The following is a 12554-nucleotide window of genomic DNA, read 5'->3' on the forward strand; positions in this document are numbered from 1 at the left end:
ATTAATTTGCTAGCCTAATTAAAAATGAATTTGATTTTATGTAATGTTAGTGATGCGGGCGTCGGTGTTGGATGGGCGCTTCGATTAGTTTGTTTGGTTAGGCGTTACATCTGAACACCTGCTGTTAATGGGGTCAGTGACGTCTACTTGATTGCACATACTCATTTTTCGCCAGAGGCATGGCTTCAAGGGTAGCTTTGGGTGGGTTCTTCTGCTCAGGTGTACGCTTCAGTACGTCCTTTTGAGTACAGATAACTTCCTGTAACTGAAATTCCACCTGCTAATTAGAAGACATCTTGGGGTACGGTTTGTTGGGATTTTAAGATAGCCTCTGCCCTGTTTTATAATGGTTCCAGGCATATAGGAGAACTCTAAGGGTGTAACTGGTGCATGCGTGTTTGTTTTGTGGATGCTGGGTCCAGTCCTGACTCAGTCCTTTTCTCTGAGAATTGATATAATAAAGTTGTGGACTTTGGATAAGCCATAGCCAGTTTCTAGAGTTATTTTGCACTGCACACAAATAGATTGTTTTGGCCTTAAGATGACTGAAATCTAATAAATAAAGAGGTAAACACCCTGTGATTAATTGAGAATGGATAAACGTGCATGTTTAACAAACCAAATTAGATGTCCAGTATACACAATAATGTTACATTTGTCTGTGGTCAATCTAAGACATAATTTATAAATGTGCCCCTTTGCCTAATTTGTGAATGAAACTGCAGAATCCAAATAAATGGCAAATCAGACAGTCTAACAACGGCCCTGAAAGCAAGTCGTGTTCGTCTTATTATCGGGTTAATTAAAGCTAGGATCTGACAATGGCACTTGGTTGTAGAAAAACGGATTTAAATGCAATGTCTCCCGGGAACGCGTGTCAAGGGCTGCTTTTCATTGAGCTAAGATCGCGCCAGGACGGGACCGCGCCCTGAACTGTCAAAGCTGCAATTATAGAATTCTGATGTTCAAAAGGGGATCTGAATAAACCGAATTATTCATCCTTGTGTACAGTATGATAAAAATAAGTTTAAGGCACAAAGAAAATAACATTCAAAGATTCCTTAAACTTCTAAAAGCAGCTTTTGTGAGACAGGGGGATAAAAGGCTAGATCTTGAGACATTTTTAAAGGGTTCATTAAAATTTAAACATGGAAATGCAGTGGGGTGCTAGTTGGGCTCGAGGTCAAGAGACGAACGGATTATATAGTTCCTCATAATAATATTAATTAAACAATTTGCATGCTAATAAGGTAACAATTATCAGGGCCTCTGTTGAAAGATTCGGGTTATTACAACACGCCAATCCGAGTGCCAAGGGTCAGGGAATGAGTGGGGAGCGAAATTTCAACTCAGATTAACATTATGACAACTCCAGACATTGGCCAAATAAAGTCGAATTAATTCTCTGTAATGAGAAGGGGGGACAGGACGTCCTCTTAAAGCGGTGGGATTGATCACCATTCTCAAAAACGCACTTCACTTGCATAAATTAGTGTGTGTGTGTGTGTGTGTGTGTGTGTGTGTGTGTGTGTGTGTGTGTGTGTGTGTGTGTGTGTGTATATACATATATATGTGTGTGTGTGTGTGTGTGTGTGTGTGTGAGTGAAGGCTATATATATATACACACACACACACACATTAATGCAAGGTTGCTTAATGATAATGTTAGATTAAAGTGCACCCAACCTCTAGGCTACCTGACCTTTCAGAATATAAAACGATGATAGACTAAATAATTATTTACTAATTATTTACCCCCCCCCCCCCCCCCTTAATGGCACACTGTCGGGTTGCAATAAAATAGTAATTAATGCATGGGAGAGCTGCTTACATTAATAAACCAATATTGTTTCGGAGGTGTAGCAAATGTTGTAATTTAAAGCATGCGTGATATTATATACACAATGACCACAAATAAGCCGCGCGCAATTTGTAGCTACATCAGTTGTTTAAATGACATTAATTACACGAGTGCTATGGCAGGGGAAATATATCTAATTTTCTGTTAAATGTCGAGTGTCTTCTAATTAGCTATCGTGTAATTAAAAGTTCATTTATTCCTCCGGCACATCAAATGAGTAGGTTCGCGTCATTTTCAGCCTTTTTTTTTTATTTTTATTTTTTTTATAAAAAGCATTGTGTTAGACTCGTGACGCGTCTGGTTGTAGTTCGGAGTTAAATTTGACAGCTCTGTTTGACGAATATCTTCCGATTAACTTGTGACAAGTTGCCTATAAAATCGCCACATAAATAAATAGGCTACAGTGGGTCGGTCAATTTGTCAGCATTGCACTAGCAATCTTACCTGTTCACATGGCAACATTTCGACTTGACGAATCGGTACGGTTGTGTGTTTGTTTCCCTCCTCGTTTTCTTTTCTTTTTTTGTGTGTGTTTGTTTGTGTGTGCAAAAGATTCGAGATGAATAGAGGGACATTGTCTCAAACGGTGATGAATCCGACGCTCTGTGTGGCTGCAGTCCGAGGTGAGATTTCAGTGTCTATTTAGCGTTTAACTGTGTATCAAATCTGATCGCTCTCCCTCTAAGGCCCCCTGTGTAGTCGTGATGTAGTTCTTATCAAAGCCCTCCTGTCTTGTTGTGACAGCTCTGATATTGTTTATTGAGGTGGATGTCAGGTTTAATTAGCAATCGATATGGAAAGCGTTTTCAGACTACGTCTCTGACGTCAGCGCCGATTAACGTTTCTCATTGGTCTCAAATTCCCAGAGCCTAAGCTAATTATTGGAAGCTTCGTGTTGATAAAGAACAGCTCATCCTACTCTCCACATCATGTCCCCTCCTCGCTGGCCACTCTCGCTGCATGTTTTTTAAATTCACATCACCAACCACCAGACGTCGTTTCCTTTTGCCTGGGAGATGATGGACAGCAGGATACTGGATCCACCTCATGCCCAGTTCGGAGGCTCGCTCGGTGGGATGGTGGGCTTCCCGTACCATCTAAGCCACCATCATGTGTACGAATTAGCCGGTCATCAACTTCAATCCACGGCCGCGGTTCCTTTCTCAATAGACGGATTACTTAACGGCTCGTGCGCGGCTTCTGTGGTGAATTCTAACCATCTCTTGTCGTCTGGCTGCGGGATGAATGGAGATAACCAACAGTACAAACTGACAGGTAAGCAAACAGACACTTGTCCTAAACTGGCATGAGGGACTTTGGTGGACGAAGGAAAGCGTGTTTGTGTCATGTTGTGAAACAAAGATTTTTTCTTCTCCTCCATAAAGCTTGGAAGAATAACCCAGGGAAACAAAACAAAGGGTTCTCTCATCATGCTAGTTTATTGGAATTAAGGCAGACTTACTTTAATAAGGAAGAGAGGCTAATATAAAATATTCTACAAAATTATTGACAGGACGTAGCCTACTTTCCTCTCTCCGTATAATTTTCTTGCTATTGTTGCTTTGCCGAGAAAAGAAAACTGATGGCTTTCATTTTTCTCGCTATCCTTTCTCACACATGTATGCAGAAATATAAACACTCCGAAGAATTTTAGTGGGCCAACTGTTTTGGTGGACAGAACTGTGCAAGTTACGAGCGATGCTAATTTATTGTTTCTCACATAGATTCGGGAGATCCAGAGAAGGATAGCCCGGGTTGTAAAAGAAGACGAACTCGTACCAATTTCACTGGCTGGCAGCTGGAAGAATTAGAGAAGGCTTTTAATGAAAGTCACTATCCAGATGTGTTCATGAGGGAAGCACTTGCTCTGAGATTGGATTTGATAGAATCGAGGGTGCAGGTAAATACACTGAATTTATCTTTCATGTCTTGTGTGCCGTTATTAAACAGATCAATTCAAAAGATGTGAACACATACGGTTTTATGAATAGGCTAACCCTGTTTTTTTATTTTTATTTTTTTTAGTTCTGCTTTGGTATCTTTCTCTCCATGAAATGTTTTTGTACAAAACACACAATGTCTTAATTTTGAAAATGCTTCTGTTTTCAAATTACCTTCATTAAGGTTAAGGAACCTTTTATTTAGAGTTTAAATTATTTGAAAAACGGCAAGTGTTTGTGGACGAAATAGTCTTTTGTTGTTGTTGTTGTTGTTTTATAATGTATTTTGTAGACTATACAAGGCCCCACTGTTAGCAGAAATAAACAAATCAAGATACCGACTTGAACTAAGATTAAATAAAATCATTAAAAAATGTATTTTTATGATTCTATTTTACATAGCCTAAAGTCGGGTGATAGGCTATGTTTTGTGATATCGGTTGAAAAGATAGGCTACATGAACTGTTCACAATTCTTATAAAATATTACTAAAATGTGATGGATGTTTGTGATCAGAAGACATTGCTCTGTTCAGATTTCGCTACGCAAAATAGCCTGTCAGGCGTATACGTTTGTTATCATGGTCTGAAATAATCGAATCAAACATTTGGCCTATTTATCAAAACTCCTTGCCTAAACATTTATGGAGCGTATAATGTAATTCATTTAGCCTATATTTTTTAGGATGCGGCCTACTTTTAGACCAGCATTAATTGCGTTTTATTTTCATTTTATAGACAGGCCTATTTTCAATTTATTTTAACAATATCACACGTATAATACATATTCAATCCTAAATATAGCCAACAACATTCTATAAACATACTGGCAATGCACAATTTAGCAAAATGTTTTCTATTTTTAGTAGCCTATTTCATAAAAAAACAAAAAAGAAAATAAATTTTCTATCACACAATATTTAACTACAGCATTGCATATTATAATGTTATATACACTCAAAAAAATGATTTTAGCTCTTTGTTCAATTTCATTAATTAAAATGAGCATATACAACACAACCCTTCATAGAAATGATTCCAGCTTAATTTCATTAAATGTAATCAATGTAATTTTTTTAAAATTTGGTTTACCAATTTTTTTTTAATTGAGTCAACATGAATATTTTTCGTTCGTCTTAACCGGATGTCACTCAAAAAAATAATTTTGGCCTCTTGTTAAAATAATTAATTACAATAAGCCAAAGTAGCACGATTGTTTAATATTGTCACAACTTAATTTAATTGTGTTCAATCAACCTAATTAATTTGTGTGAAAACTACATGAATCATTGTTGTTGAAATCTAACCGGGCAGTGGATCTGTAGTTCCCAGCATGCTTTGCAAGGGACTGCATTAAGAGGGTCAATTTAGGGAAAAAGTGTTATTTTATGTGTTTTTCAGTAAATGGAAAGATGTTGTTAGTTAATGTTAGTGTTTAATGTTCAGTTATGTTATAAACTTAGAGGACTTTCTGTAATGTTTTTGAATTTTGTGGTTACCATTTTGCAGAAGAGTGGCGACTGTGTTTAGGCTGTGGGCTCAGTATTATGCTATATGTGCATTACACCTCATGTTCAGACTGTGTGCACTCAGTATACACTGTGTAAACCTTGCTCACAGACCTGCACAAGTAATAATTCAATTGAACACTAGTGTCTATCATTAGAAGTGACCATAGAGTCAAATTAACTAAAATTATAATGTTGGTTATTTAAGGCAGGTCAAAAACTAAATGTAGTCAACCCGACAAAACTTTATCTAGCAGGAATGACTAAATTAATTTAAATTCATACAACAAGATTACAACACATTATTTCAAACTATTTAGATTTTGTTGGACAAATGTAATTCAATTTCGTGGAAAACCTTTCCTTAATTTAATTAAGTTCGTTCAACAGATTATTTTTTTGAGTGTAGCCTACTAACATTATATAAGGTATAAGTGTATAGGGCCTATATAGCCTATGTATAAATGAATATGTAAATGAATGATCTATTAAATGCATATAATCTATACTATGTTTAAAAGAAGGAATATATTTTTATATATAGCCTAGGTCTATTTCATAATTGGCATTATTTTAATGGCATGAAAATGAATGTCTTTTTTTTTTTTTTTCGTGTTTAGGTATGGTTTCAAAACCGAAGGGCGAAATGGAGAAAAAAGGAGAACACGAAGAAAGGGCCGGGCCGACCAGCACACAACTCTCATCCGACGACCTGCAGTGGCGAGCCAATGGACCCAGAGGAAATTGCTCGCAGAGAACTAGAGAGGATGGAGAAGAAGAAAAGGAAACAAGAAAGAAGGCTTTTAAAGTCCCAGAACAAACTCATTTCCGGGGACTTATTTCACACCCCAGGATCTGACAGTGACAGTGGCTTGTCACAAGTAACGGACAGTGAACAAAGCATTTGCGACATGGGCCGAAACCAAACGCAACCAAGCTGCGACCAAACTCCACAGAAACTCCAGAACCAAAGAAATGCAGACCAAGACGCGAATGGATCCGAGCTGGACTCATCCGACAGCGGTCAGCAGTCAAACCTGTGCTCCAACAGTAGGTCTTCCACTCTTCAAAAACTCAATCCCTTTAGCGTGGAAAGCCTTCTGTCGGACTCCAGGCCGAGGCGCAAGCCGCCAATGGACTTCCCACTACCGACACCACGGCCTTTGATAGGGAAAGGACATTTTTTACTGTACCCTATTACACAACCTCTCGGTTTCATTGTTCCACAGACTGCTCTGAAGAGCGCAGCACCAGGCCCCGATGCCGAAAATGGCCAGAAAGGGCCAGCTACTGACAGTTCATTTGCTGGAAACCTAGGACACAGGAACGCCAAGGACAACAGTGTAAACAACAGCGGCGCGCGAGCAATCAAAGGCCAGGTCAGTCAGTCGGGCAACATGTCGTGTTCACCACAGAGCAGTTCACCACAGACTACCATTAACGGCCACTCGACGGGCAGCTGTAACGAAAGATGCCCACAAGATATAGAGTTAGACCTCGTTGATCCAAAGTCTCCACAGTCGGAAAAAAGGGAGCAGTCGTTACCTGACTATCCACCACAAAATTCAGAATCAGCGACAACCAACAAGGACACCGACAAAGACTCAGTTGACGTCGATATGGAATAAATGATATGATAATAGAAACTGAAGTGCGTGTCGATATCGCACGACACTTCTCGGCAGATTAAACGAAGAGGAAAAAAGTCGACATATCGAAACGTATCGTTTTCATTGACATATTTATATTCTGATTAGGGGAAATATCTGTGTGAATAATTTGTGTATGTGGTGGGCTATCAAATGTTTATTAAACAAATAGGAGCAGCTCCCTGTATAAGAAACTGTAAAAAAAAAAAAAAAAAAAAACCAAGACAAAACCTCAAACGTTGTACAAAGTATTAAGATATTTATATATGTAAGTTTTTCATAAATAAATCGATTGTATACAACAAACTTAAGCGTGTATGGCCCTAAATAGAGCTTATATTGTGGGCTGGAGCTCCTTCTCCCAAACCCTGTGTTGTATTTTGTGTATTGCTTTAACAAATTTATTCATCTATAAGCTACACTGAAATGAGGTTACGAGCCGGAGGCGAAAAGACCCGTTCGACTCCTGCAGAGTTTTGATATGAAAGTAATTATTTTCCCGGTGGCTACTGCAGGGATTCAGTTTATTTTAGCCCAAAGGGTTATAATACATTACCGATTTCTAGTGATATGAAATCACATAAACTTCCAAGAATAATAGAATTAGCATGAAAGGCTGGGGTGTCAAATTGAAATACGAAAATAATAGCCCCGGCAGCTGGGAGTGTGTTTGTGCATATTGGATAGGAGATGGGAATTCGTGGGGCGGAATTTTCATGAGCTTTTCACTTTGTCAGGGCCCTTGTAGCTGGCTATATTAAGATAGATGTTCGATGATATCCCTCATTGTTCTGTCGCTTATATTGATGTTCCTGTGTTATCAGCCTATTGATCATGCGTCGGCTGTAATAGGACGGGCGAAGCAAACGTGCCTATTTACAATAGCAGAACACATTTGTTCTAATAGGGTTGGCGGTCCCATGGGACCCTGTGGGGGCTCCCAGACATCTGCGCCTTGACAATATTAGCACTGTTGACCAGATCTAAAGGCGAGGTAAGAAAGGAAGGCAATAAAAGCATACGATCATTTTCATGATAAATATAGCCCAACTGCACGGTAGCTAAATACCAATAATGAATTAGCATTTTCATTTTCCAAGGTGTTTAATTTTGCTCATACGGGCGCGTTTATTGTCTTCTTCTTAAACATCCTCTGGTCGCCTCACTTCCACCGGTCTTGATTTGCAAATAAATTGAAAATAATCAGTGAGGCTGGCGCAAATGAATTTCTGAGCCAGTGTCTCTTTCATAATATTTACATAATTTTCACCAGAGACAGATTTAAGACGTGGCATATGGCGTCCAGGGCAAATAGACTACACAACGGTGGGCAAGATAAGAGCAGAAAAGATGTCAGGACAATCAATGAGAACATATTTTGAAATGATGATGGCCCAGATTTGCTAGCCTATACAAAAACAATAATTAGCCTATTTCTAATTCCTAATACACGTTTCATATTGGGTCTTTGAAGACTATACCCCATCTCAATGTCAACCGAATAAAATAGCTATCTCTATTTCAGTCAGTGAACTGCCTTTTGTATACTATATAAAAAAGAAAGTGTTTGGAAAATGTTAGTTGTCTGGAGGTGTCCTTCAATTTGCTGCTGTTTTTTTCTCTTTCTCTCCTATTGGGGCGCGTTCATGTTTAATTCATTTGCAATCTGAATAGGAGTATCGCTGGCTGCACACTGGTGGCCTTAAGGTGAAATTAGCGATTTGCTTAAGTAGTTAAGCTTTTGCCTGAAAGCAGCGCGCTGTATGATTCAGGACAAACTATCAATCGATATGGCCCAGGCAGCCTCCAGGAGATGTGTCCTCCATGAATCATACTTTATGAATTCAATTTCTACCCGGAGAAATTTTCAATTTGAACGCTGGATCATTATGGGAGAGTGTAAATTGTTTTTGCTCTATTATGCATCGGACGCCATCATTTTTCTTTCTAATTACGGAGGTGTCAGGTCGGGCTGTCATGCAGGCGCTGATTTTCAATTTAACTGATCATCATGCATTCATTTTCCCATTTGATAAATCTGCTATCTCGACGCCGCGCCATGCCTGGAATGTTAAGAGAGAGAGAGAGAGAGAGAGAGAGAGAGAGAGAGAGAGAGAGAGAGAGAGAGAGAGAACAGCAAAGTAATGGGGGTGTGTGTGTGCAGCAATAAGTGCAGATCAGGCAGCTAATTTAGCACCTCCTGATATTCCATCTCCATTTCTCATTTTCAACTCTCTGAGGAGAGAAAAGCAGCCCAAAGGCAGAAAGCTGGTATTCAACAACATCAGGGGTAAAACGACTCGGAAAACGCTTGTTTTCCTCAACACATTTTCCAAATTAGGATATCAAGCTTAATTAATGCTAATTGAGTTCCTCAATACGTGTTATTTTTATTTAATAGAATCAAATTCGCGCAATTAATTATGAAGGTGATTTCAAGAGCCTCATTTGCAACACCCAGTCTTAACCCCTCCCTGAGTGCTTCGTAGAAAAATTTTTTTTCTTGTTGTTGTATTATATTTAGCTAAACTCGGGCGCCTCATATACCTCGAGGACAGGTGCAAGACCAACCGAATAGTGATTGTATATTCTGCTTCTCTATTAGGCCGCACTGTTTTAACATGGCTGGAGAAATATAGCTTTCCATATAAATCTTCAAGGAATTAAACATCTCAAAACTCACTTGAAGTCTTTTTGCGTTTTTCATAATAATTTATATAGCCTACATTTTGATTGTGATTAAACCCGAAAATTGGATTTAGTTATCTTTGACAACATTCTTTGACAATGCAATATTGCACTTTTGGACTATAAAACTTTTTTTTTTTTTTTTTTTACATCTCGAAAAGAGGGTGAATTAGAAGAACTCCATCGTAAGGTGTTGTAAAATCGATTGAGGACCAGATCCTTTTGTCAAAAGGCAATATTTTTGATTGCAAAAGACAAAAAAAATCTATTGGCAGCCGTACAAATTTGGGAATGATAGTTAAATGACATAGGCCTAAACAACATTTATAAAAGCTCGTCTTTATTTATTAAATTCACGAAAATTAAACCTAAAACACAAAGTGATAACATATCCAATTATTTACACCTTACTTGAGTTCATCAGTTTCGGGATCGTGAATAAACAATGCACATGTCAGTTATACTCCCCATCCCGCGTTTGCATGGCAGAGATAAGAGCGTTGAAGTCCGCCGGTGAATTAATGGGCATACGCTGTAAAGTAATCCTAAAATGCATGGCAGAGTAGCTGCAGGATAGGAGCCAAATGTCAAGTACCGTTTTAAGTGATTGTGAGAAAGATCTAAGTGGCACTGCTTTTCTTTGGCCACCAATGGTAGACTCCTCTGTCCCTGCAATCACTTCAACACTCCTTCTTATTGAAATAAGATTGAACTTTGATTCAATCGCCCACTTATAATATGAGGGATTATCGATTTTTGTCCCGAGCTTGAAACAAAAATGCAAGCGAGTTTTCACACAGACATCTTCTAATTTAGAAAGAATTGGGAAGTTTCAGTGAGGTAATTAAATAATTCCCTTTGAGGGCAATTAAAAGAGTGAAAACAGCAACTCATAATGCACTTTGTATTTAGAATGGGCAATCCTAGTATTAAGTTTAGCAATGCAATCAACAAATGATTAAAAATGTAATACATCCACAGTTTCATATCTACATTAGTGTGTTCTATAGCATGTTTAAAGACTTGTTTTTATAATTGAATAATTCTATCATTTTATTATCATCACATGCTGGCTTAATCTGAAAATTCAATCCTCAGTAAGAAGGTGTACCATGAGGAAAACTAACAAAGCAAAGATTTTTCATTAAAACAGTCTCACTAAATCATGGACCTCCTTCACAACAGTATCACATGTATTACCATTTGAACGATTTTTATTTTTTTTTCTCATACATATTCTTGACCCGGTGTAAGTCAGTATGATAAACATGACCCAAATGTTAACACTAACTCCCCTGGTCATTGTGGTTATTAAAAATCTAACAGCCTGTGTGACTGCTGCTTTGCACTTCTTTTCTAATTATCACCTTGTGAGATGTGTTTCATTACCTACATTTCATCTGATAAACCACTGAATTCTGGCCAAAAGAGAATTTGTTGGTCCATGACAACAATCTCAACAAGAGATTCATGGAGCCTGCAGCACATCTTTCTGGCTCTCAATGACCTCAGGCTCCAACAAATTATCCATTATATTAAAATGTTACTATTGAAAATATAGCTATAGGTTACTAAAACTATAGGCTATTTGTTTGAACAAATATGAAATTGTAGTGAAAATATTTTACTACTCATGCATGATGCAAAATCATAATGAAAACAAATTTCTTTGTTACAAATAATTTACATTGTGATGTAGATTTTTAGTTTCAACACTTTGTTAACCTTTTTAACTTATTCAACCGCCTAAAATGTTTGTATTAAAGCAGAACCGCTACTGGCAAAATATGTTTTCCTCCTTTTAATATGCATACTGATAAGTCACAACAAAGAAAGGCAATTAGTACTTCATTAAGTAAAAAATGTGAACAAAATAACTGAAGCTTTATTCCTTTTGTCAAAATATTCTTTATGATGTAAATGTTTTATGCTAATATTAAGTATATATAAACATGCATTATGAGTTGTGTCCTATTCACTGAGCTTATATATATATATATGGATCCTGGATCACAAGTCGCACGGGTATATTTGTGGCAATAGATAAAAATACATTATATGGGTCAAAATGATCGATTTTTCTTTTATGCCAAAAATCATTAGGATATTAAGTAAAGATCATATTCCATGAAGATATTTTGTAAATTTCCTACCGTAAATATATAAAACATTTATTTTTGTGAGTGAATGCAGCACAATCGCGAAAATAAATTGACAACTTTAAAGGCGGTTTTCTCAATGTTTCGATTTTTTTGCACCCTCAGATTCCAGATTCTCGGCCAAATATTGTCATATGCTAAACAAACCATACGTCAATGGAAAGCACATTTATTCAGCTTTCAGATGATGTATAAATCTCAAGTTAAAAAAATTGACCAATGTGACTGGTTTTGTGGTCCATGGTCACACACACAGAAACACACACACACACACATACACACACACACACACACACACACACACACACACACACACACACACACACACACACACACACACACACACACACACACACACACACACACACACACACACACACACACACACACACACACACACACACACACACACACACACACACATATATATAACATGTAACAACTGGGGCAATGAGGCATCCACAAAATGCAGGCCTTGACAGTAGTAAGATACAAATCTAGTCATAATGTGCTTCACTGTGAACTGACACTGGCAGTTCATTCTCACCCGAAAGCTAATTCATTATCAATTAGAAGTGAAAATGGAGATGGGTGGGAAGGATCCTCGAGAGCCTGGCACCTGCATGTTCCTCACCTGCGCTGATGTGCCGCAGTGATGGCTAAAGCTCTCGCTGGTGATTTAGAAGGCTCTGTGTAAACAAGCGTTTCACTCCCCTGTCTTCCCAGGGACTCCAGACCCTAGAGGTTAAT

The 12554-nt window shown here is 37.9% G+C and overlaps 2 protein-coding genes across 2 annotated transcripts in view; one reads left to right on the forward strand and one right to left on the reverse strand.

The window, feature by feature from the left end:
* Nucleotides 1–7257, forward strand: part of uncx (UNC homeobox) — an 8730-nt gene extending 1473 nt beyond the window's left edge. Inside the window, exons 2-5 of the mRNA XM_081378727.1 lie at nucleotides 2414–2484; nucleotides 2728–3136; nucleotides 3586–3761; nucleotides 5929–7257. Coding sequence (XP_081234853.1) covers nucleotides 2878–3136; nucleotides 3586–3761; nucleotides 5929–6936 — 1443 coding nt within the window. The 5' untranslated portion in view covers nucleotides 2414–2484; nucleotides 2728–2877 and the 3' untranslated portion in view covers nucleotides 6937–7257. The remainder of the gene's footprint in view (nucleotides 1–2413; nucleotides 2485–2727; nucleotides 3137–3585; nucleotides 3762–5928) is intronic.
* micall2a (mical-like 2a) overlaps nucleotides 1–12554 on the reverse strand; it is a 116975-nt gene that overhangs the window by 5606 nt on the left and 98815 nt on the right. The window lies entirely within an intron of this gene.

The sequence above is a fragment of the Scardinius erythrophthalmus genome (genome assembly GCF_964197995.2).
Source record: "Scardinius erythrophthalmus genome assembly, chromosome: 1".
Classification (NCBI taxonomy): domain Eukaryota; kingdom Metazoa; phylum Chordata; class Actinopteri; order Cypriniformes; family Leuciscidae; genus Scardinius; species Scardinius erythrophthalmus.